The following is a 26,686-nucleotide window of genomic DNA, read 5'->3' on the forward strand; positions in this document are numbered from 1 at the left end:
GTCCCCGGCCAAACTCCTCACCTTCGTCGCGACCAGTCCTTCGAGCATCCGAGTCGCCGATGAGCCCCACGTGACGGGCGCCAATTGATGAATACAAGCCCCAGCTAGGCCCGCAAGAGACAAGGGTTCGCTCTTCTGTAACGAAATCTATTAAGGAAGTTGGCACGGAAACTGCAAAGTACAAAAACAACGTTTATTAACCCTTAAGGGTGGTCCTACAATCCACACAACACTCTTCAGTATTGCAAGGAGTAGCACAAAGAACTTGCATACACAGTCCCCTTTTATACACAGCAAAGGGGCTCATGAGTGGGTGGATACCACAGAGTTGAAGAACATTACCATTTATGGTCATTCTCGATACCGAATCAACACATGGGCGGAGCTAACACACTCCTTGGGCCCGCGAAAACACATGGTCAAGCAAAGCTAATTATAACAGATGTGGTCAAGTCTGGGCATGCGCCAGACGGACAAGAGAGGGCTATTTATAATCTGTTGCTAGGCAGATTACAAGAGCAACTAACACAGAGGTCGGACTCTCCTCGTGGTGGGCACGTGGCAGCATGTCAATACAAAATGGAGTCCGGACTTCTGCCAACATAATGGGGAAAACACGATAAAAGGGAAACACTAATGTTTTCAGTAAATGCTTAATCACATTCTGCCTTAATTTACAACATGCCCATCCCATACGGAGCCCTGGACCCAACAGGCCACCAGCTCACAGCACCAGAGATATTCGGCAGGTCTGAGGAGTTGCAAGGAGGAACCAGAACGCTGAGCCATAAAGAGCGCTCATTTCTCTGGGGACTGCAGCCACAGCTCTCAAGAGATCTGGCACAAAAGAACAGCGAAGAAGGGGAGAGCTGCCACCGCAGGACAAGCTCCCCTCTGCCCTGGCACTCACCAGACAAGCCACAGAAGGGGGCAGAGGGAGAGTTGGTAGCCATAGCAAATGATGAACATTCAAAGTCCTGGTAGGAGGGAGTGTGCACTGCAGCGGGCAAGATCCAGTGTACTAGTTTCAACTCACTGTTAGTGAGAAGATGAGGAGAAGGTAATGAATAACCACAGGGGATGATTACAATGACCACATTACATTGGAGACTTGCATCCAATCCATCCTGGAGCACAGTTGTATAGAAGTGGAGGGTGGATGCAACTCTTTCTTGAGTGGCACCAGTACTGGCCAATGAATGCTGAAGGCACAAGGGTGTCTTGTCACTGAAACGTTCGTTTCTTTGGGACTTTCAGACTTATCACGATACCGCCTTGATGAGGAGACTTTCTTGAAATGTGAGGATTTTTAATACAGACAGGGATCAGTTTAGGAACTTGTAAGCACTGGAGAGTGGTGGTGATCACCTAGGTTTCAGTAAGAAACTGGCATCTATATCTCCACTATCAATCAATAAAACATGGTCTTCTCTACACACTGACCCTGAACTTGTTGTCTATCTTGGACACGCTTCAGTCTCTAAGTTTCCTGGTGAACTGCCCTCACGTTGCAGTGTGGGGCTATTCTAGGGGCACATGCTCTAGATTTGCCCACCATATATTTTTTGGATCGGGAAAAACATGTTGAGAAATCTAAGCATTTTTTTTTTTAGCGTAGACCCAAGGAGGAATTTGTCGCGATGACATCCACATGATAAGTGACCACCATCTTCAGATTCTTTTTTCCACCACCGGGTTCAGAAGCCGGCATCAAGGGGACTGAAAAGCTGCTTCATCGCTTGATTAATAAACACTGGACATCAAAATCACTTCCAAATCGGAAGATTTTTATTTCCCCAAGTTCTGGAGGGGATTGTGACCATGGGACAGGTTTTATAGAATAACAGTTTTTTTCTCTCTTGGTTTTTTTTCACACCTTTTTGTTTTGCACAGAAATCCTTTTAGATTCTGCCCTCTGTGTTAACACCCATGCCCGTTGGTAAATAAGCCGACTGTGTGAAATCATTTGAGCAAATAATTTAGCAGAAACATTTTACTAATCACTCCATGGTGGCGAGATCCAGTCCTACTTCATGGTTACAGCTCCAAGGATGGTGGCTCCACTTCCAAATCACAGAATGAACAAGTTGAGTGGAGGCCCAACATCTCCCGCGCAACTTCAATCCAGAAAATGGCCCTGTTGCAGCTTAAAAGAAAGAAAGAAAGGTATGTTTGCAATGCCTCCCAGTGAGAGAAGTTTCTATAGGTGATCTCAGAAAAACACATTTTGTCTCCATTATCCTATTGTGCCTTCACCTCACCATTTGCAGGTGGATCTGACTATGTATGAGTCAATGAATTAGTGTCGTAATGTACTAAGTGGCCTGTATAAAGTACTGGCTCTGCTCAGCATTTCCTCATTCTGAGACTGCTACAATGAGCACCATTAAACTGGGTAACAAAACCATCAAGATACAACTCTGGCAGCGAGTACGCGCTTCAAAGGTAGACTTGCGTTCTGTTGTTTTCTGTTCTGTAAAGAGTGATTGTCTATTTCTCACCTGGATACTGCTGCCAGTGCTCATAATCCTATCCTTCCTCAGTTTACAGTGACTCATCACCCACACAAAGATGTCAATTATTAAAATAGATAGGAGAGAATTTATAAGACGGCTGGATGACACATACAGATGTGAAACATAGCGAGAAACATAAAGTGAGACCTTCAATTGGAATTTAATTGTTTTATAGATTTATATGATGCATGCGTACAGTGATACCCATCTCACATTTTATGAATGGATGGTCTCTTCCCTATGTGATTAAAGAGATTGAACCTGCTTTTTAATTTTGGGGCAGTGGAGATGGACATTGTGGGTATATTCTCAGTAGCCCAGCAGAGGCCCTTTGGGCAGGAGAATACTTTATTTGTATCCAAGTTTGCAGACATTTTGAAAATGTTGTCCTCCACCTCGTTTATGAAACAATGATCACAGCACTTGTGTTCTTCTCGAGTGTAATCGATGTTCATGATTACAGCATTATTTCTTGAAAATTGTATCTGTTTCTTTTTTTAGTTTCAAACTATTTTATTGAGAAACTTTCAGATACATTCCTACAAAGCTTTCCAAAATATTATATCACAAAATCTCCATTTTCACTTTTTAACCTGCGGTGGAGAAGTGTGGCTCACTGATTAGAGGCAGCAGACCCGGAAGCAGAGGACGGCCTGGGACCAGGGTTCAATTCCCGACGCGGCAGGGTCGTGGACCATGGCCAGCGGACTCAATAATTCTCGCCTCGGTGCCTACTCTAACCAGGGATCACACTCGGCAACTCTGGGCATTAGCTTGCCTCATCTCCACAACAGCCCCCCACATTCGCCGGGGATGCCTAGTTTCACCTTGGAGATACCCAGGAGGGACCATCTCACAGGGATAGCCAGGACGGGTTCCCCAGCGGTCTACAGCGCCAGGACGCCTCAGGGCAGCAGTGCGCTTTACAAAAACACATTACATTACAAATAACAAACTATTCATGGAATCCTTGTCACCCTCCCTTGCACACACAAGGACATGTTTTTTAGGTCTCGCCTAGCGAACGCAGCGCAGCTGCTTCGCTTGGCGAGACTCTATTGTTGTGGCTTTTCCTAGCGAAGGGAGACAAACCATGTGCGCGCATGGACATCCGATGTGCACGCGCATGGTGTCTCCTCTGCTTCACACGCTCCCACCGGCGCGCCCGCATGGCGTCTTGCCTCTCGCTCCCACCACGTGCTCACAAGTGCATCGCATGCTTTCACTTTCCGTCCCCCGTCTGCTCCATGGAGACATCTTGTTCTTTTTTGGATACATTTCACTGGGAAGCAACTAAATGAATGAAGGAAAGAGAGGTTGTGAACCTTTTCTTCAAGTCACGGTTTTCAGTAAGTGAGGAGCATGACAGAAAGAGAGGGAATAATAGAAAGAGGGTGGGGGCGGGGCAGCTGCCAGCACAGAAAAGAAGAGGACAGTGTCCATGTCTTCGCTGGGCAGTAAGGCGCGGATGTCCGTATCGTGCCGGCTTTGCTTTACTGGTCATTACTACCTCTTGTTAGCAGACTCTTTTTTTTTTTTGAAACAGTTTTTATTGTTTTCATAGCAACAACACAGTACAAACCCGCTTCCTCCACGGCCAAAGAATGTTTAGTACACATAAAGTTACCAGCCAACAACCGGGAGAATGAGCTTCCGGCCCCTACCGGCCCTCCCCCCTCCCTCCCCACCCCATGTCAGTGTGCCTCCTGTCTTTCACCTCACTCCCGATGTGCCCCGTCCCTGCCATGAATCAGACATGGGTACTCGCCCTCCACTAGGAATCCCTGTCTTTCCCTTACACTTAGCCACAGCCTCGTTGCCAGCGATCACTACTACTCCCCTTCTACTCCCCAGTCGCCACCTCCTCCTACCCGCCAGATGTGTCCCCCTCTACCCCATTGTCAGCCATCAGCCCCTGAAGTTCCACCACCAGCGCCTCCCACGCCGGGGCCGTCGCCAACGCCTTTTCGTCATCACGCCGAAGAGCTAATTGCAACCGGCGCGCACCCTCAGCCCCCGCCCAACGCACAAAGGCTGCCCTCCATCGCAAGAAGCTAGGCCCCGTCCTGGACTTCCAGTGCATAGTCAGTTCCCTCTTGGCCATTATCAATCCTAAGTCGTAAAACTTGCTAGTGACCTTCGTCCGGCGGGTGTGCGGGAACCAAAGCAGCAAACAGGCCCCCAGGTCCGTCACCTGATTAAGGCAATCCATGACCTCTGCCCAATAATCACCCAGCTGGACGCAGGACCAAAACATGTGACGAAAATCAGCGCCCTCTCTCCCGCACCGCGGGCACTGCGAGTGCGCCCCCCCAAAAAATTGCAATATTTTCACCGGTGTAAAATACGCCCGGTGCAACGTGAAAAATTGCACCAACTGGAACCGGGCATTGCGCGTTCCCTTCCAGGCCCGCCGCACCAGCGTGGACCAGGTAGTCTCGGGGATCGGTTTCTCAAGGTCCAACTCCCACTTGCCCCTCAAGGTGGCAAGAGGCGGCAAGCCTTCCATCGCCAGCCTGCGGTATAGGCAAGTAATGGCCTTGGACGTCCCCGCTGCCATCACTACATATTGGCAACCCGCAGCGACCGGCGGCTCCGAGAGCCCCGCATTCCAGTGCCGCTGAAGGCTCGCTACCAGGGCAGCGTGAAGCAAGAAGTCCCCACGTGGGAGCCCATAGGAGTCCTGCAACTCTTGGAACGGCAGCAGCACCCCCTCCCGGAATAAGTCACCCACCATCTGCACACCCAACTCCTCCCAAACAGCCAGCCCAGACCAATCGCCTCCATGCGGGAACGCCGTACACATCCCCAATGGAATCTCCGGGGCATAGGGGCGAGTTATCGCCGCCCTCCTCTGGCAGCGGTTCCAACACAGCCGGAGTGTACGCTCTTCCAACGTGAGCAGGTCAAGGTCCAGCCTCTGCTGTAAGACTATGAAGGCTAGCACATGTCGCGGAATCAGCCTGCCCTGTGGGCCCTCCGGGCCCCGGTATTCTCTGGCAACCGCCTGCGTAAGCCACTGGAGTTGGGCCGCCAGATAGTACCACTCGAAGTCCGGGGCTGCCAGGCCCCCTTCCGCCCTCGGCCGCCGCAGGGTGGTCAGCGCCACCCGCCTTCTCCCGGAGCCCCAAATGAAGCCCGTGGACATCGCCCTAAGCCGTTGGAAGTACGACGCCGGCACCCATATAGGTAGGGTGCGAAAGTAATAGAGGAGTCGTGGCAACGCCACCATCTTCAACAGCGCAACCCTCCCGGCACACGAAAGCGGGAGTGTACTCCAGAAACTCATGCTGCCCCGCAATCCGCGAATGGCTCTGCCAATGTTCCCCTCCAGCAAGTCCTGCTGGGTGTGGTAGATATTAACCCCCAGATACCGCAGGCAGTCCCCTTCCCATCGGACCAGTCCCAGTGACTGGGGGGCCCGGCCGCCCGGTCCCAGCGGGAACAAGCATGTCTTGCCCCAGTTGACCTTGAGCCCTGAGAGGCGTCCAAAGGCCTCCAACAAGGCAGTCGCCCCACTCAGCGCTCCCTCGGCATCCGCCAGAAACATCAGCAGATCGTCAGCATACAGGGAGATATAGTGAGCATCCCCCCTTAGGTGAACTCCAGCATAGGAACGCCCCAGCCGGGCACACGCCGCCAACGGTTCAATAGCCAGGGCGAACAATAAGGGGGAGAGCGAGCAACCCTGCCTCGTTCCCCTCTGCACCGGGTAGGAGGCCGAGATAGTAACCCCCGCCTTCACCCGGGCCGTGGCCTCATTATAGTGCAAGGCGGTCCAGCGTACAAAGCCGTCCCCTTGTTAGCAGACTCTTGCTGCTTAATAGCAATGTTAAAAGGCGTTTTCCACCTCGGGACAGCTTACTGGTGATACAAGAGTTTAGTGTACATTCTAGCGCCTGGAAGGACCAAAACCCTCGGTAAAATTATTACTTTGTTGTGGGAATTCTGAAAATTACGAAACTAGCCCACCCTATTCCCGTATGTTTCTCTGCTGTTTTTTCACACGGACGTTTTCGATTCTTTGCGCAGATAAACCTCTCAACTTCCAGTCGTGATATCTCCCCATGAGTGGCAATCTCAATGCAGACGGTATCTCTCATGAACAGTAACATCGGGATTACTGCACCACTCGCAGCCCTCAGCGGTGCTCATTTTGATGCCCTAAAAAAATGTAAAACCCACATGAACAGAAGATGCATGTATGTTACATATGTTTTACGTGTTTGTTACATTCCACCACCGATTTGGCATTTCGCCTTGTGTGAGCAAACAAGTTCTTAGAAGGGGTGAGGGGCTAAATATATGCAAACTAAGTTCCTGTTTGCAAGTGGGAAGATGTCATTTTCAAATATTGAGGCTTTTTAAAACCAGCATTTGCAATGCAACAGGTCTCGCATTTACGCGAGTTTAAGCTATTGGCATTGTAAATGAGAATGCCATTTTAGGTCTCGCCTGAGACAGCGCTTTAGCGCTGCTCTGGCGAGACTTATAGTAAGCGAGTTTTGGAAGTGCAAACAGTGGCTTTTCAGGCCTCCAAGTACAGTGCATGTGCGCCAGCCGGGCGCGCGCACCATTTGGAGGCCTGAAAAGCCACTGTTTGCACTTCCAAAACTACTTTCACCTGCCACACGCGCTTTGAAGTGTGATCGCGATTGCGATCACTTACATTTCGCGGGCGCTTTGATGTTTTCAGTGAGCCACGCGGCCACTGAGGACATCAAAGCGCCCGTGAACACCATTTGCCACCCCCTTCCTGCTTGTTCTGTGAGATATCATGCAGCTGAAAGTAGCCCCGTCCTGTTAATTTTTTCCAGAGGTGTCAGAAGCAGACCTGCTGGCTGAGACCCTCTTGGTTACTCAGCAAGTCTGTTTCATTTTTGAAACAATTCTTCCACCAGCCTGTTAATTTGTAAATGCATGAAGACAGGGAGGGGGAAGGTAAGATTCTTTCTGTTTCTCTTGTAAGCCATGGGCTGTACATTGTAGGAGGGGGAGGGGTAGAGCCGGCCATAGTATTAGAAACAAGAAGAATTTTACCTCCTTTCTTGTCTTCATGCATTTACGAATTAACAGGCTGAAAGACGAAATGTTGCAAACATTAAACAGACTCTTTAAGTAACCAAGAGGGTTTCAGCTAGCAGGTCTGCTTCTGGCGCCTCTGGATACTTTCAAGGCAGCACTAATCACTGTGCCTCCTGCAGAGCCCGAAACTTGCACAGTAATTATCTGCAGAGTGCAGGAAGCACGAGTCACCCACAAAGCATTGTGAGGGAAGCCGTTAGTATCAAAAAGAAACATTCTTGGAGTGCCAGGACAAAGTAACAACCAGCATTTGCAATGCAACAGGTCAGACCATTTATTTCGATTTTTTTACTTAGTAGAAACACACCATAATAAAGACATATAAACTGGCTAGGGAGTTCACAGTGCTTTCATGACAAAGTGCGCTGCGCTCTCTTGAACTTAAAACCCCCAAAAACTGAGCAAAAACAGTTAAATTTTTGTCAAAAACAGGGCACAAACTAAATACATAAAAGATACTTTTAGAAAAGCACAAAGTAAGCCTGCAAATTGTTTTAATCAAAGACTTAGCGTGTCAGCAGAAATTCAACACGAACCCGGCTTCTCAAATTTCAAACAAAGAAATACAGTTCACACAATGACTGAATATATTGGAACAGGCCCGCAAACGAAAACGTACATTTAAGGACTCTTCTGGAGAAGGAAAAACAAGCATTTGCAATGCAATAGGTCTCGCATTTACGTGAGTTTAAATTATTGGCATTGTAAATAACAATGCTTTTTTTTTTTTAACGGAAACAAAAATATAAGGCATTGTCATTTGCAATGTCAATAGCTCAAACTCACGTAAATGCGAGACCTATTGCATTGCAAATGCTTGTTATTCATGTTTAAAAAAAGGCATTTTCATTTACAATGCCAATAGCTTAAACTTGCGTAAACGCGAGACCTATTGCATTGCAAATGCTTGTTTTATTCGCTGGTGTCCTTTTTATTCCCTCCATCTCCCGCTCCTTGTGAAGGGCGGTCTGAGCATTGTTTACAGGTTTTGCTTATGATAATAGTTCAGTTCCAGTTCGGAGCCCATGTGGTCTTGTCAGGCCTGACTCAAACCCCAGAAGATGCTACACTAAGGGTTGTCAGATCTTACTTAATATTTCATGCAGATCTGCAATATCATACATCATATTTTCCATTATTTGGTGTACCTCCTAATGAGTGAGAGGGGGTTGCTTTGGAGGCTGGCTGTTCTTCCAAATTTGTCAGTGTGAGTTGTCTAGTGGCTGTAGTAAGTATTTTAAGTATTTTTCTACCCTTTGACATAGACTAATAGTGACATTATTACAAAAGGTCCAATTAATTTATTGGTTCTGTCTCTGTAAGGTGTTGCTGTAACCATTAAAAGCATCTGCCTTCATTTAGGCTCCAGGAAGTAGAGTAAGACCTTGCTTTTTGAATTTTTATAAATTCCCTGTTGTGAATGTTGTGCCAAGATAATCCTGTGTAAGTGCTTAATAACATAGCATAACAGTTCAATATATGTTATATACTGTAATTGTTGGTTCAGTCACAATCCACATCCTTGGCTGGTGGCTTGACATGGTACAGTGTCTTTCCCATCTGTCTGAAAAACCTCTTGTCCCCCAGTGGCGGCTCAATGTTTCTTCGCAAAGGAAATCAACGCTCAGCATTGTGGGGATGAATATTTATCTTTTTTCTCTTTTCCTCCTTAGGATGTGCAGATCATCTTGAACAGGTACGTTCTCTTCCTCTTATGTACATTTGAAACTTTCCTTTGTCCCATGCTTGATTTTTAAACTCCCTCTCATTATGGTATACGTTTTTGAAAAAGTCCGTGGTTTCTTGTCACTTTTGGTGTATAGTATGAAGGTGCACCTGAGGGTTGCATTCTACATTCGATTTCTATATCTTTAAGAGGTTCACAGAGTGGAAGATGGTCTGAGCAAACGAGCAATTGCTGCTCCAAATACAAGCAGGCATGGTAACTTCATATGGTTGTGCCTAGGCCATTTGCAAAGGAAAATGTGGGCAGAATCATGGATAGAATTGTAACTGTGTTAATCATTGTATACTTCTCCTCAAGCAGCGAGCACAATTGTCAAGGTGCTGGAGAAATTTTTCTTTGCAGAAGGATTTGTTAAAAATAAAACCAAGCAGCTTGGGAAGCCCAAGCCCAAGTCCAAAACAGGATTTAATACAACAGAACAGGCAGCGAAGCAAAATATCAATAGACAAATGTCCTTACAACTAAGGGCCTGATTACGATCTTGCCGGACAGGGTTACTCCGTATCAAACGTGATGAATATCCTGTCCACCAAATTACAATTCCATTATATAATACACACATAATCAGTGGCTATGCAAAGAATGCCCGCACATTCAGAACATTCACTTTGCTGAATATGCGAACTAATCTCCAGATGCAATCCAAACCCAAAAGCTTAAATGAATTCAGAAACGTTGTCTTTTGTGAGGTTTGTAAATCTGCATCAATCTCTCATGAATGTATGACGTTACAACACATACATTTACAATGCATGCCTTTACAAGGCAGTTTTTACATTGCAACATCCTTTACAACGCATTCTTTTACATCACATGCCATTACATAGCATTTTCAGAAACTACCTTTACAACGGATTCCATTACATCGCATTATATCTTTACAACACATACCATTACATCGCATTTAAGGTAAGTGTTAAATACTATAGAGGTAATAATTACTATTCTAACTCCAGTGAGTGCAACAGTAGGGAAAGTGTTGGATAGCGTAGGGGTAAAAATAACTATTCTAACTCCAGTGAGTGCAACAGTAGGGTAAGTGTTGGGTAGTGTAAGGGTACTATGCGTTGTAATGGTATGCATTGTAATGACTTGCGATGTAATGCCTGCGTTGTATTGACATTTATTGTAATGACATGCGTTGTAATGGCTGCGTTGTAATGACTGCTATGTAAAGGTAGTGCGATGTAATGACTGCATTGTAAAGGTTATTTCCCATCTCATACTATGCAGGCACCTGGATCTCGCGTCGCTCTCATGAACTTCGCCCAATTTACTTTTCCTGTGGAACATTTGTTTTTCAAATACTCGATAACCTGATTACAGCTATGCATAATAATTGGAGAAGGCTTATTTTGAAGGGCTTCTCTCTTTAAGAGATCATATTACAGTGGCCAGAAAAAAAACAGTCCACAAATCTTGAGGCACTACAATTGAAAATAAAGGATCAAAATCTATCCAAAACACTTTTGAAATTGGTACAATCCTTTCCACCTCAGTGTACCACTTGTCGGACTCCACTCTGAGCTTTGGGAAATTCTTTGTAAATGTGTAAAGAGCGCTCATTGACCCAATAACATGCACAAATGCTCCCCCCTGCACTTCGGTCACTGGTAACCCTTTGTCAACAACCGCTTCACATTCAGAATCACTCATATTCATATTTTGTTTTGTCGACACTCCAGAATTACCTTGTGGTTTCATCCATGTTTTTTTGGTACCTCGTCACATCCTCCCATTTTCTAACCATGTATAACATTTCTATTAGAATTTCTTACAGTGTTTTTAAATTCTGATTCATTCATTAGTTTTCAGTCAACCCTATCATATACGACTTACAAATTCTTATTGTTTTTAATCCACTTTTATGTTCCTGCCAATTCTTGAACTTTCTCAAATGCACGATGAACACATATTCCTGCTTCTTCCTCCATAAAGGGCAATTCATTTTTATTATACATTCAGATTTTTGTCTTTATAAATTCCTGTTTCTGCCTTTATTCCCAAATCTCCTTCGAGTTTGAAAGTATCAATCGCCATCACGTTCGTCTCAGTACGTGAAGATGATCTAGACACCACCTCATCTCTTCTTAGCTGTCCTAATCTTATCTATTCCACCTGCACTTGCACACAAGCCTCATTACAAGGAGGTGGTCTCACTTCAGTCAACAATGTGTCTATAAAATCATCCTCTCCTTCAAAATCACTCGCCTTCTTTCCAATCTCATTTTTGCTATCTTCTGTTTTCTTTTTCTTATTCATCAGTATTCACAGGGCGAGCATCTTTAGTTTCCAACACTTCCTGTTAAGTGCTTCTTCCGAACCTTACCAATTTGCGTTCTCAGCACTTTCTTGCGCGCTTTTCTGATTCGTCACGCAGTCCCACTCATTCAAGCCTTCGAACTGTGCAAGTCTGAGCTGCTTTTTATCCCAATCATGGTACGCCTTAAATTCTCAATCTTTTCACATCAAATTTAACATACACAATAAACTGAAACGTTCGAGGCATGTGGGCTGCTGAATTCATATCTTTGCATAGATCGCCGCCTAGTGTTGGGTCCGGATGTTTGCACGTTGTTGTCCTGGAAGAGTCTTCGAAGTATCCTGGGATAGGTGACTCCTCCCCTGGACTACAGTGCGCATGGGCATCCTCTCCATCCTCAGATTGTTTTTTTCCGCCATTGGGTTCGGATGTGCTTATCTTGACTCAAGTTAGGAAAAACTTTTATAGGCCAAAAGGCCTTTAGTTCGCGTCGGTACTGTTCTCGATCGGTATCGATAGTATTTTGTTAGTCTACTAACTTCCAGAAACAACTTTTTCGCATCTTACACCACCATCGGCCCGTAACATCGACGATGGAGTCGAGGACACCTTTCAAGCGGTGTCCTGTATGTAATGCGAAATATCCCCACATCGACGTCCATCCGGTGTGCAACAAATGCCTTTCGCCGGACCACGACGAATCTACATGTATGGCCTGTGCCCGATTCCGATCCAAGAAGACTCTCCGGAATCGTCGAGCGGCGAGGCTCGAAGCGCAGCAGGCAACACCGGCCCCAGCCGACATCTTCAGCGCCGACACTGATGAAGTCGAAGACGTGGAAAACTTACCCTCCAGCCCCGCTTCCGACCAACACTCCGGATCGGAAGACGTCGACGACACGCTCTTTCGCAAAGATGAAGACGACACCGAGGTAGGAGACTACAATGAGGCCTTCGGGGCCGAAGAAAGTAGCTCTGGTGATGAGCAAGGCCTACCCGTCCGTACTGAGGTTATCCCGGTACGCCAATCTATGGCTCCGGTCGAGGGATCGCCTATGGGCCTTACCCAAGACCTATCCCGCAGTTCTTCGGCCCCGCCCTCTGGCCCGGCCTCGGACATTCAGCGGACGCCAATAATGCCCAAAACGGCTGGTTTCCCTTCTTCGAAACCGAAACCGAAAGCTGTACTGGTTCAACTGAAACCGAAACCAAAAGTAACGCTCCTCGGATCGAGGCCCGCCACACCTTCGATGCCAGCAAAACCCGTCGGCACCGAGCGCACCAAAAGAGACTTCGGTGCCGAACTTGCCGCGGCCGACGTCGGCGTCGATGTGAGGAAAAAGTCCTTCGGTGCCAAAAAACCTACTCGGCTCCCGGCACCGACGCCATCGGCTCCGACCCCACTGGTCAAACTGCCTGCTGCGCCTCACGCCGCTTCAACAGCACCACCAAAGGCACATTCATCGAAAACGTCGACGGACATTACCGCCCTTCGACCCGATGACCCACCGGCGCCGAAAAAGTCCACGCAAGCCTCTACGGCACCGGTCGGCGCCAAGGAATCGATGGTGCTCCAGGTGCGGCCCGTTGCAGCGCAACGCACCAAACACAAACCAGTCCTCCAGGACACGTCGGGCTCCGAGCCCATACAAGCACCAACGGCCTCTTCAGCACCGGCCAAGATTGCTTTTGGCCTGCCTCCGTCCTCAGCCCCGAAACTCTTCCAGATCAAGACACGGGTCACACACACCACAATCACACCTGCCGAACGCTCTCCTGCGGAGCCGTTTACATCACCTCTCATCGACGCCAACACTGGCAAGATGATGCTCCACACACGGAAAATAACTTCGGAGCCAGCTTTGGACTCCTTCCGGATCCCACTTAAAAGAAAGCTGCCAGTAACTTTGGAACCGGTTCTTTACGAATCTCTCCATTCCCCCTACCGGGATCCACAGTCCTTCTCTCCAACACACTACGACACAGATGTTTTGGAGGACTACATGGGTGTCCACGTCCCCTACTCCGGACAGATTGACCCTAACAGCCCACAGGACCCCGATCAAGCTTGGGATAACCCTGTAGACTCAGGTGCACCTATGGATGCACAGGACCCTCAACTCTATGGAGCCATAACCTCTCCCACAGAGGACACTGCCGCGTTCAACGCCCTAATTGAACGTGCTGCGGAAAATCATGGGGTGCAACTACACTCTGACACCGTGGAGGACGACTTTCTCATGGATACTTTCGCATCCTCAGAAAGGAACATAAAAACTCTGCCCATGTTGAAGGGGGTCCTCAAACCAGCTAAGGACATCTTCAAGGAGCCCACCAGGGCACGAGTGATAAACCCCAGGATCCACAAAAAATACAAATCAGCGCCTGGGGACCCTACCTACATTAGAGGCCAGCTCCTTCTAGATTCCATTGTAGTTGCGAATGCTCGCAAGAGGTCACACTCGCAGACAATGGGTGATGCTCCTCCCCCGGACAAAGAGTCCAAAGTGCTGAGACCTCCGGCAAACGGGTGGCCGCCCAGGCAGCTAACATATGGCGCATTGCCAATACCCAGGCGCTCCTCGCTCGCTACGATAGAGCTCACTACGACACATTAGAACAGCTACTCCAACATCTCCCTGACCAATTCAAAGAAGGTGCAGAAATCCTCATCAGGGAGGGACAACTCCTCACCAACGCATCCATCAAATGTGCGCTGGATGCCGCAGATACCGCTGCCAGAGCCATAAACACTAGCGTCATATTGCGACGACATGCCTGGTTGCGCATCTCTGGATTCCAACCTGAGGTGCAAAATAACATACTCAACCAGCCTGTCAACCCCGACTACTTATTCGGCCCGGAGGTTGACGCCACACTAGAGAAAATAAAAAAGGACACGGACACTGCAAAGTCCATGGGGGCTCTACAAACACAGTCCTTTCGAATCGGCTCCTTTCGTCGCCCCGGAAGTAGAGGAGCAGGTAGAGGACAGGGGTCACAGCAAACATTCACCAAGGGTAACACACAAACCACCTACGATAAAAACACCCGGGGTGGTTATCGTGGCTCCAGCACAAAGGGCAGAGGACGTGGCTACGGCAACACCAGGTCCTCCCCCAAGAACAAGCAGTGACGCCCTCTCCCTTCCTCCCGACCACATAACACCTGTCGGGGGAAGGCTACAAATGTTCCTGTCCACGTGGAACTCCATCACCACGGACAGGTGGGTCAAAGATATTATCAAACACGGTTACTGTCTGGAATTAACCTCCACCCCGCCCACAATACCTCCAAAAAACCGTCCTATGTCCTCAGAGCACTTAACGCTCTTACAACAGGAGGTGCAAAGTATGCTTCTAAAGGGCGCAATAGAGGTCGTGCCCGTCCATGAGCAAGGTACATGGGTGTACTCCCTGTACTTTTTAATACCAAAGAAGGACGGGTCGCTCAGGCCTATATTAGACCTCAGACCCCTGAACAGGTACATTCTTTCGGAGCACTTTCACATGCTCACTTTACAGCAAGTCCTCCAGCTTCTCAGGCAGGGAGACTTCCTGGCAACACTGGACCTCAAAGATGCGTATTTCCACATACCCATTCACCCCTCGCACAAAAAATACCTCAGGTTCACTGTACAGGGGCAGCACTACCAATTCAAAGTCCTTCCCTTCGGCGTGACAACCGCACCCAGGGTTTTCACAAAGTGCCTAGCTACTGTGGCAGCACATCTACGGAGGCTGCACATACACGTCTACCCTTACCTGGACGACTGGCTCGTTCAAGCAAAGTCAGCCCAGCAATGTGCCGACCACATGTCCCGCACCATTCACCTCCTTCACAGTCTAGGATTCTCCCTCAATTACCCGAAATCCCATCTCCAGCCCGCACAAGTACAACAGTACCTCGGTGCGACAATAGACACTCTAGCGGCCACAGCTCAGCCAAATTTAGTGAGGATCAACAGCATGCAAATGCTACTTTCCTAGTTCAAACCACAACACTCCCTTCCTGCGCGAGTGTTCATGCAGTTAATAGGCATGATGGCCTCCTGCATTTTCATAGTCCCGCACGCGCGATTACATATGCGCCCCCTGCAGGAGTGCTTAGCACGTCAGTGGAATCAGGCTCGCGGACAGCTGAAAGACCTAGTGTTGGTGAGCGGTCGGGCATACAACTCAATGCATTGGTGGAATCCACAAAACCTTTGCAAGGGCCGACCGTTCCAAGAGCCTGTTCCACAAATAATACTGACAGCGGACGCGTCCCTCCAGGGATGGGGAGCTCATGTACTCCACTTCACAGTGCAGGGACTATGGACAACACAACAGAAAAAGATGCACATCAACCTTCTAGAACTGATGGCAATCTTCCTGGCTATGAAAGCATTCAAAGTACACTTGTGCAACAAAGTCGTGTTGATCCGGACGGACAACATGACCGCCATGTACTACATACAAAAGCAGGGAGGAACACACTCTCCACAGTTGTCTCATCTGGCTCAGAGCATGTGGAAGTGGGCCATTCAAAGGAACATGTTCCTCATGGCAGAACACCTCCCCGGCAAGGACAACCAGATGGCGGATCTGCTCAGCAGACACAGCCACCAGATGCACGAGTGGGAGTTACACCCATCAGTACTCCAACCGTACTTCCAGCGCTGGGGTCATCCAGAGATAGACCTCTTCGCCACAAGCGAAAACGCAAAATGCCAAAGCTTTGCCGCCAGGTTCCCACATCCGCAGTCGCAGGGCAATGCGATATGGATGAACTGGTCCGGCAAATTTGCGTACGCTTTTCCCCCAGCACCACTAATACCGCTGGTGGCACGCAAACTCAGACAACACTCACTAACACTCATCCTGGTTGCTCCAACGTGGGCACGCCAACCGTGGTACACCACCTTTCTCGAACTTTCCGTGGTGCCGCATCAACGGCTCCGGATCAAACCCTCGCATTTAATGCAGAACCATGGAGAAATTCAGCACCCAGATCCACAACAGCTAAACCTGGCAATCTGGCTCCTGAAGTCCTAGAGTTTGGCTACCTAAACCTGCCACCTGACTGTATGGACATCATCAAGGAGGCCAGGAGACCCACTACCAGGGCGTGCTATGCAGCCAAATGGAAAAGGTTCGTCATTTATTGCACTAATAATGACATTAACCCGCTAGACGCATCCATACAAAACATAATTTGTTACCTCTTACACCTATACCGATGCAATCTGGCGTACACCTCTATACGTGTTCATTTGTCCGCAATATCAGCCTATCTGCAGACCAGACAGCACCTTTCTCTATTCAGGGTGCCTGCCATCAAAGCATTCTTGGAAGGACTCAAACGAGTAATTCCTCCACGCCACCCACCTGCTCCAATGTGGAACCTCAACTTGGTCCTCACACACCTAATGGGTCCACCCTTCGAACCTCTACACTCATGCGAGATTCAAGTCCTCACCTGGAAAGTCGCTTTCCTAGTAGCGATTACTTCGTTGAGGAGGGTTAGTGAGCTCCAGGCGCTAACCATTCAAGAGCCATTCATACAGGTTCACGCCAACAGGGTTGTACTACGTACCAACCCCAAGTTCATGCCCAAGGTGGTATCGCAGTTCCACATCAATCAAACTATTGAACTGCCGGTTTTCTTTCAAAACCCACAAACTGTCGCAGAAAGAGCACTCCATACACTAGATGTAAAGAGAGCCCTCATGTACTATATAGACAGGACTAAAGTGTTTCGAAAAACTAACCAACTGTTCGTTGCCTTTGCCCCACACCACAAAGGTAACGCCATCTCCAAAGCAGGTATAGCCAGATGGATCGTTAAATGTATTCAAATTTGCTATCAAAAAGCTAAACGCACATTAACGATTCCCCCACGAGCCCACTCAACACGTAAGTTAGGGGCCTCCATGGCTTTCCTAGGAAACATTCCACTGCATGAGATATGTAGAGCAGCCACCTGGTCCACTACACACACATTTACCAAACACTATTGTGTCGATGTGCAATCAAAACAGCAGGCAGCTGTAGGACAGGCTGTTCTCAAAACTCTTTTTCAGACCGCTGCAGCTGGCACTGGTAGCCGCCGCTAATAGAGGGCACTGCTATATATTCTATGCACAGATATGAATTCAGCAGCCCACATGCCTCGAACTGAATATGCTACTTACCAGTATGCATCTGTTCTTGGCATGTAGGGCTGCTGACATTCATATCGCCCTCCCTCCTCCCCGGCGCCTGTAGCAGCTGCAGCTCTCAGAATTACTATAAGCATGGTCATCACTTTCTGTATCTACTCCATCACTGCCACAATGGCGAAAAACAATCTGAGGATGGAGAGGATGCCCATGCGCACTGTAGTCCAGGGGAGGAGTCACCTATCCCAGGATACTTCGAAGACTCTTCCAGGACAACAACGTGCAAACATCCGGACCCAACACTAGGCGGCGATCTATGCACAGATATGAATGTCAGCAGCCCTACATGCCAAGAACAGATGCATACTGGTAAGTAGCATATTCATTTTTATTGTCAGTAGTAATTGTATTCCATTCTCTGAACTGCAAGCATGTATGAAATCCATGATCCAAGAGCATCTCATAGTCGGGGTACCAATTGAGGGGGGAGGCTGTCCTCCGTTAGCCAGAATCACACATTTATTCAAAAGTGCACCCATTGAAATCTCAACCGAGCTCACAATGCCCACAACACCAATACAACCAATCACAACACAATTGCAAAACAAGACTTGAAACACAGTGCAGAAACCAAAACAAATAAACCTTTGCCTACCCACCGGGATACAGGACTGAAAAATACAACTCGCTACAGAAAGGGAAAAATACTTTAAGTGCTTTCATCCACACCCATATATGTTCATGATGAGAGGTAACCTACCATTGGAGTCAGCATGTCTATCCGTGTGCACAAAAGAATAAACAACACTACCCAGATGAGTTCATAGACAACTAAACTATTAAGGGTTTCATAGGACTCCAACCTATAACTTGACGTAACTCCATATGCCTTTTCAGCAAACAACCTCATAAAATTATCTTGAGAACTTCCAGGAATTCACGCCAGAGAAGGCCCAACTGGTTCTGGACGGACACAGACAAACTCTGCCTGGAAGATCAAAGGATTTTTGTGTACAAATACTGGGGCCCAGACCCCTGAACTTTAGAACTCATCTGGATCAAGAAGACTGCCGAGAAGAAGAGCCGGAGAAGCTGCTAAAAGGGACAACTGCTTTGCTGCGTGCTTTGCTGGGTCGTCCTGCATTGGCTGCTTCTGTCTTGGGCAGTGAAAGGCCTGGACTGGACTTTCGGCGACCGCATTGGTGAGGTGTCCTTTTGTAGTGCCTACATTGTATTACTTTTGGTTATGTGCAAATGCTTTACACACTGCCTCTAAGATAAGCCTGGCTGCGCGTGCCAAGCTACTAAGTGGGTGAGCAGGGGTTATTTTGTACGTGTAACTCCCTTATCCTGACTAGAGTGGTGGTTTTTGCCTGGCTTTGGCCCACGCCCTAGCCTACTAAAAATCCCATTTCTAACACATATCGACTTGGCAAGTGCACCCTCTAGCCAGGCCCTAACCTTCCCTTTCTTACATGTCAGTCACCCCTAACGTAGACCCAAGGTACCCCTGTGGGCAGGGTGCAGTGTATGTGAAAGGTAGGACATGTCCTTGTGTGTGTGGCATGTCCTGATAGTGAAAAACGAAATTGGCGGTAATTCACTATTTCAAGGCTACCTGTTCCCCATAGGACAGAATGGGGAGTTTGTTTATAACATCTTATAAACATAACTGGCCCTGGGAACTAGGTATGAAAATGAAGTTTAGTATGCTTGAACTCCGAATCTAAGGATGCATCTTTTAGTGAAGGTGATTTTTACATTCTGTGTTTGAAAATACCACTTTTAGAAAGTAGGTGTTTTCTTGCCTCACCATCCAGTGTGCCTCTGCTGGGTTTGTGGATCGACTGTCTGGTTTTTGGATGACAGGGGCTGGGGTCAGGAGTGGCTCCTGATAGTCTAGGTGGGTCAGGAAAGTGCTGAATAGACCTGGGCTGCATTTAGAGTAGGGGGAGGAGATTGCCTTGCACCTGAATGGGCCTGGTTTGCCTCTGACCATGCCGTCTCCACCTTGTGCCAGGAAGCCACACCAGAGAAGGCAGAACTGGTTTTGGCTGGGCATAGACACTCTCTGCCTAAGAGATCAAAGGATGTTGGTATATAAATATTGGGGCCCAGACCCCTGAACTTAAGAACTCTTTTGGACCAAGAAGACTGCCAAGAAGAAGAGCTGGAGAAGCTGTGAGGAGGACCTACCACATTGCTGTGTGCTTTGCTATGTTGACCTGCAGTGGCTGCTTCTGTCTTAGGCAGTGAAAGGACTGGACTGAACCTTCTGCAATCTTCTTTTGTGAGTTTCTCCAAGGGCTTGAGGTAGAGCTTGCCCCCTGTCCAAGAATTCTCAGGAACAGCAAAGACTTTGAGCTCTTCTGCCCTAAGCACTAGGGACTGTTTGTTTCTTGCAGCAACAGAAGCAAAAGCAACCCGACGACGTCGACGACGACGACGCTGCCAACTCCGTGTCCTGAAGGCACATCAGAGGGCACTGCCGCAACGCCAAACCGCGACCCTGGTCTCGCCGATGAAGCCTGCTGATGCCGCCACCGAGCCGCTGCTTGCACCGCGACCTGTGGGCACTTCACTTTGCACCGCCTTGCTTCACGACGATGCCTTGGTATCCCAGACAACTCCGCTCCATGACAAAATAGACGCCGCTGCTTGCACCGTGGTTTGAGGGCACCGCTCGTAAAGTTACACGAGGCACTATCCTCATTCTGCACTGCAGCCTTGGCCTGCCGGCGCCATCGACTCCAGTTCATCAACCGACAACAACGCTTCAGCAATGATGACACCGCTGCTTGCACCGCGACCTGCCAGCACCGCGACGAACACCGCATTCACTTAGCACCACGACCCTGGGCTCACCGACGATGCCATCTGACGCCGCAACCGAACCGCTGCTCTCACTGTGACCTGAGGGCACCACACGCCGCACTGCTGCACTTCGCACCGCAGCACACAACGCCTGAGGACGCCAGCGCTCCTGACTTCAACAGAGAGAAGTTCGATCTGCAACGCACATGACTTCGAGGGCCTAATGACTCCTGCACTGACCTCCGGAAACGATACCTGTGGACGCCGTGCTTTTGGAAGCTCAACGAGAGGTCGGAGACATCCTGCATTTCTAAAAGGTACTGTTTGCGGATCTTCCCGACACCGTAGCTGACCCGCGACGCCGAGGTCAGCCAGAACTGTTTGGATTTGTTTGTTCACGACGCTATGGAGCTATCGACATCAAGAAACTGTTTTTCAAGCATATTTTGATAACTGAAGACTTTTAAGTACTGTATTGTGGATTTTGTATCGTTTTTGGTCTTGTCTTAAGTATACAAAAAGTTTAGATATTTTTCTAAACTGGTGTGGTGTCCTTTCGTAGTGCTTGCACTGTATTACTGTTGGTTATGTGCAAATGCTTTACACACTGCCTCTAAGATAAGCCTGACTGCTCGTTCCAAGCTACCAAAGGGGTGAGCAGGGGTTATTTTAGGAGTATAACTCCCTTATCCTGACTAGGAAGAAGGGTCCCTATTTGGACAAAGGTGCAAACCCTTGCCAACTATAGACTCCCATTTCTAACAAGGTTCGAGACATGAAGCTTTCTTACTGTGTTTAATGATGCCTCTTGCAAAATAGGGTTTTAGGTATGTAACACTATGGTTCCTCCTTTTGTGACTCTGCACTGCAAAAGGAATTTGTATAATCATGTATTTTATGGTCATGTGCTGTTATACCATAAAACATTCGAGCTTTTGTAAATTGTTATTGTTCTGGTTTGAACCCTACTGAGTTGTGCCTCATTGCTCCTGCTGAGAAACTGCAACAAAGGCTGAGTATCTTAGCAGCAACAGAGAACCAAACATTTCCTGTAACCACTGCCTGATCTAGGACCCAGAGAAATGTCTGTTAAGAGTGCAGTGAGCGCTATAATAAAAAGCCACATAGGATGTAGCAATGAGATTGTGCTGTGTGTGCTACACCTTGGTGTAGATGAAAGAATGCAGTGAGAGTGAGCAGAGTATGCTGCTGAGAACCATTTATTGCATCACTGTGTAATCCACAGGAGTAATAACGTGAAGGCTCAGAAACCTCCAGAAGATGGGGTCGTGGAGCAGACTCTGCTGAGTATTGGAGAACATTCCTCCTTGCAGGATAAACTCTTGGAATTAAAAGGTAAATAGACATCAGATTGAAAGGGAAAACCCAAGTAACAATTGTTCATGGTGAATGCATCCTACGAAGAAGACTTTATATACAAGCAAATGTTACAGCAAGCCCTGTCCTTGTTCTGTTACGTTAGGTTGGAGGGTTGAGTACACAAGTAAATGATGGTTTTCAGAAGTGGAAGAAGAATAAAGAGCGAGAGAAAAGAAAATTATGAGTATAGCAAGAATGGAGCAGTTGTAAATGCTGCTAGTCTTTGGTGATAATAAAAGTTTGACGGGACAAGCAGCACTGTGAGACTGTAATGCACAAAATCCAAAGGAGGCCTAGGACAGCTCACTGCATTTGAATTGAAGATCTGTGTCATGTGCTGCATCTCTGTACGGTTACATGGATGTCGGAGAATGTGTTCTGCAGTCTGTATTTTGGGAATCCTCTAGATCAGGAAGAATGTTGCAGAGACTTCTTGGAGAGAATGCTTCACATCTTTCTTTCAAATAGAATGTGGTCAGCAGGATGCGACAAGATCTAAGAAAATGTACTGCATTTCTAAATTAATTAAAATTTTCCACCCAGGAAAGTTTGTACTTGGTCTTTTGGAGCTCAGAATCCTGCAGCGGGAAAGGGCTGTAGGCTGCATCCAGGAAGTTCACATTTAAGTTGGATAGGCTTGTCACGAAGATCCACTCAAAAGGCCGTTTGAGTGGTCCAAACCTCGGAGCGTCACCAACTTGATTTTCTTGTCCAGTGAAGTTGCGCTTTGGGCAGATTAACTCAGGTCAGTCCTGGTCCTCCGGTGGTCTGGCTAGCTACAGACACGGGTCCCAGGACCCATGGACATCACTTAGAGGTCAGAACGTGTTCCAGCAGAGCCGATTAGCAGGGTCCAGTCCTCTTCCAGTTGCAACTGCTCTTTCTAGGAAAAAGACCCTGTGCAGATTGTTGTGTCCTTGTAAACACACAGGAGGGCCAGCTGACCCTGTCATCCACTTCTTTGTCCTGGGTACAAGTGGGATTAGGTCCAGCGCTTCAGGTCTCCTCCCGTCTCAAACAGCAGGTGATCTGTCACATGTCCAGTGATCTGGAGAGGGTTTTGCTGCATTTATTTTTGGCACTAGCTAGTCGGGTAAAAGTTCCCAGGTGCATCCCTATCCACTTTTGTTTTTTTTAGCAGTTCCTGTTTGCACTACTGCAAACAATCCCACAATTGCAACTTATTCCTTAAATCCAAGATTTGGAAATGCTTTGTCCCTTGTGCAGAGTCTGTGTACCCGCCCAGAGGTGTGTTCAGGGAAAGGAGTATCCCCCTCCTTTGTGGTCACTCAAAACTGGTATTGGAGCTAGCTAGCTTTTTCCCACTGAATTTTTACCCAGCCCAGCTGTCTTCCCAAGGATTTACTTTACATTTACTTGTGAAAGGACAGGCCCTTTACAAGTTAATGAAGTTCCTGGGTCTACCAAAGCTGGTCCTCCTGTAAGGGAAGACTAAAATCTCCCCACACTCAGCCATTGTTTCTGCTCTGGAGGCAGCTTTTACACCTCATTACATCAAGCAATGGCTGGCCTACTGCTGTCCGGTTAATGTAAATTTGCCCCCAGGAGCTTCCGGCAAGGAAAACCTAACTTTCTGAAGTTGCTAGAAATTTGCTGTTTTTGTTAGAAATATATCTTGAATCGTAGAATTCAAGAAGCAAAAAGAAACTAGACTAGAACTGTAAATAGATGTGGAAATGTATTAGCTTGATCTCACAATATAAGAGAATATAAAGCACTGCTGAACTAAATGAGAAGGTCCTATAAATGGCACTTAGTAATAACCGAGCAGAGAGTACAGAGAGAGGTCTTAAGTTAAGTCAAGAGAACCATTACCCTTTCCTAAAGCTACAGCGGGGTTATGCTGCTGCCCTCTGAGACATGGCCAGCAAGATCTTGCCAACGGCTAAGGAAGACCTGAAGACATCACTAGCTCAGTCTTTTCAGAATGGGCAAGACGCTGCCGAATTCGTGATTCTTGCTGGCCTTGATACTATTGATTTTCTGGGAAGGGCAGTTGGTACTGGTCTGGTGCTTCGTCGCCATGCGTGGATGCACTCAACAGGATTTTTTGGAAACGTACAAGCCTCTCTCATGAATATGCCTTTCGATGCATTGCGCCTGTTAAGAGAAAAAGCCATTTCTGTCTTGGAAGAACTGCTAAACTGTTTCCTGCAGAAATTTACGAAATTCCAAGGCTCCTCCAGGGTGTTGGCATATAGGCACTGCCAGTGTCCCCAGCCCCTACGGCAGTCACCCAAGTCCATTAGAGGTCTGATCGTGGATTTTGCAGGCAGCGCGCAGGTCATCAATGGAATCGGTTCTCCCAGTCTACTTCCTCTGCTGCCACAGCCATCAAGCCTCTTTAGCTTACCATTTGTAGCACACAACCATCCAGAGAGGCAGGATCCAGCACTTTCTCCCAGGGTTGTGAGCCATCATGCTTGAAAAATGGGCCCTCCAAATCTTTCAGCAGCTTTGCCCTTATGTTTCTTTATGCCCGCCGCACCTTCCTCCCACATTGAAGTGGCTCTCAGACGAGCCCCTATCCATTCAAATGCAAGGAGTCATCAATAGCGATGGATGTGATAATGCATCACTGCTGGGTTGGGTAGGCCAGCTGAGTGAGGTAGAGATCAGAGGTACCTGGTCTCCGGCAGAATCCTGGCTCCATATCAATCTGTTGACGTTGCAGGCATTCAGTTGGTGTTGAAGTACTTCCTGTAGTCTACCGAAGAAATGCTTGTGCAGGTTCCAAAGGACAACACCACCACCATGTGGTACTGCAACAAGCAGGGCAGAGTGTGGCCCTGGGTCCCTTGCCAAGAGGCCCTGCACCTATAGAGTTTGCTCCAGCATCGGGTAATTTCCCTGGTCTTTAACCACCTTATGAATGCCAGGGCAGACGAGCTCAGCCATGGGCATCTGGCAGAACACTAATGATGTCTGTATCACAAGGTGGCGTATTGCCAATAGTTTTGTTATTGCTTGTTCGACTTTCTACAAAGAGAGTCACTGTGATATGTCTTCTGGCCTTCCCAGCCCTACCTCTTTTGCACCAAGTTCTGAAAAGATTAAATTAAATTAAAATATATTTTGTAAAGCACGCTTCTTCCTGGAGGCTTCTTGGCGCTATCAAAAAATATGAAGGGGGGGACTAGGAGCTGGAAGGAAGTCCGGTGCCCGTGCTCCTGGGATTAAGATAAATGCAAAAACTTGAGGTCACTGTTCCTAGTTAGGACAGGAGAACGAAACAGGTTTTTTCAGTTAGACACATTTAGAGTGGCAGTCAGCAAGACTGTTTCATGTTGCCCTCACACATCCAGAGGGATGTCACGCTTCATCATAGGGTGTTTGCTACTCATCAGGCCAGCTCTGCGATACCCTACGGGTCCTGCGAATAATTACTTTGGCAGAGATCTTTTGCTTTTATTGCTGTATGATGAGTGAAAGTCTATGTGGGGTGGTGTTTGGTGTGCTGTGATAGGACTTAAAACTGATTAGGGATATCACTGAAACTTTTAATATCTCGATTCCCCTGTCAGATTAAAAAACCTTCATAGGTTAGTGCTACTAATGGGGTAATAAAGTACCCTAGTAGCTGGTCACTCGTACCATTATTAGGGTCAAACTCCGGTCAACATGTTTCACGCCCCTAGTGGTCAAAAGGATCCGTGGCGCTTCTTCGGGAGAAAAATAATGGGTGAATCTTCCTACCCCACAATTGTGTTGATACAAATGCCCAATGAGTGGTACCTACTTGTCTCAGTGTTGGCTGTACTACCTGTTAGGAAAGAAAATAATATAGCAACAAAATCTTCATGTTTCTGGCATAAGGATGTCTTATTATTCAGAATGTCCCTTCTCGTGGACCAGAATGTGTGTCTGGAGCTGAAATGGCTTTCAGACCTGTGCAAATAAATAAAAATAAAAACACTTCATAGAAGAAAGTAGAGCAAATGGACATTGTGCAGCATAAATGCAAATGCATCTCATTTGGGTGTTTTATAAGAATGAGGTATCGGCCTTGTTTGTAAAAGTGGTGCCACTGTGCAACTAATACATATTGCCCAGTGAAACAAATAAACATCATGCAGCATAAATGTAAGTAAATCTCGCCAGCAGGATTAGACCGGAAGGGTCATGAACCCGTCTCTTTTCTATCGCGCATGTCTGGTGGCCATATTGAAGTGGTTCTTCCTTAAGGCTGTGAATAGAGAATGTGTCTAATATGACACAAGTATGTCAGAAGGATATGTTTTTGGTTGCCTTGTCGCATGTAGTTGATTTCTGTGCAAGTACGTACGCAAAGTGGCCATAATTGGAATGGCTCCTAATTCTGGTGTTGAAAATAGAAAATCAATGTCTTGGAACCAGCATATGAAAAAGACATGTTGAGGATGGCCAGTCGCATGCGGTTGGTAATGATCATGGGGGCCATGGTGGGGTTGCTCTCTTGTCATATTGAAGAGACTCTGTTATAGTTAAAGAGTGGAGACTATGAGAATCTTGAAATAAGTATTACAGGATTATATGTCGTAGGTGGCTATGATATGTAGCCACACAGTTTCCTGCGGGATAGTGATGGGAGTAAAATGACTATATATTCTAATGGCTCTTATCATCTAATTCCCCAAGACCATCTACAAATGTTGATGGTATAGATGGGTGGAAACGGTACCCCTCTATGTAAGGTGGTGATGTTTGAACAACCCGAGTCTTCTTGTAGCATCCAGAGG

The 26,686-nt window shown here is 47.4% G+C and overlaps 1 protein-coding gene across 1 annotated transcript in view; it reads left to right on the forward strand.

Annotated features, from left to right (window-relative positions):
• Positions 1–26,686, forward strand: part of LOC146869435 (E3 ubiquitin-protein ligase TRIM38-like) — a 196,145-nt gene that overhangs the window by 76,639 nt on the left and 92,820 nt on the right. The window contains exons 4-5 of the mRNA XM_085599838.1: positions 9,275–9,297; positions 21,814–21,923. Coding sequence (XP_085455964.1) covers positions 9,275–9,297; positions 21,814–21,923 — 133 coding nt within the window. The remainder of the gene's footprint in view (positions 1–9,274; positions 9,298–21,813; positions 21,924–26,686) is intronic.

This window comes from Triturus cristatus, chromosome 1_1 (genome assembly GCF_964204655.1).
Source record: "Triturus cristatus chromosome 1_1, aTriCri1.1, whole genome shotgun sequence".
In the NCBI taxonomy this organism is placed as follows: Eukaryota; Metazoa; Chordata; class Amphibia; order Caudata; family Salamandridae; genus Triturus; species Triturus cristatus.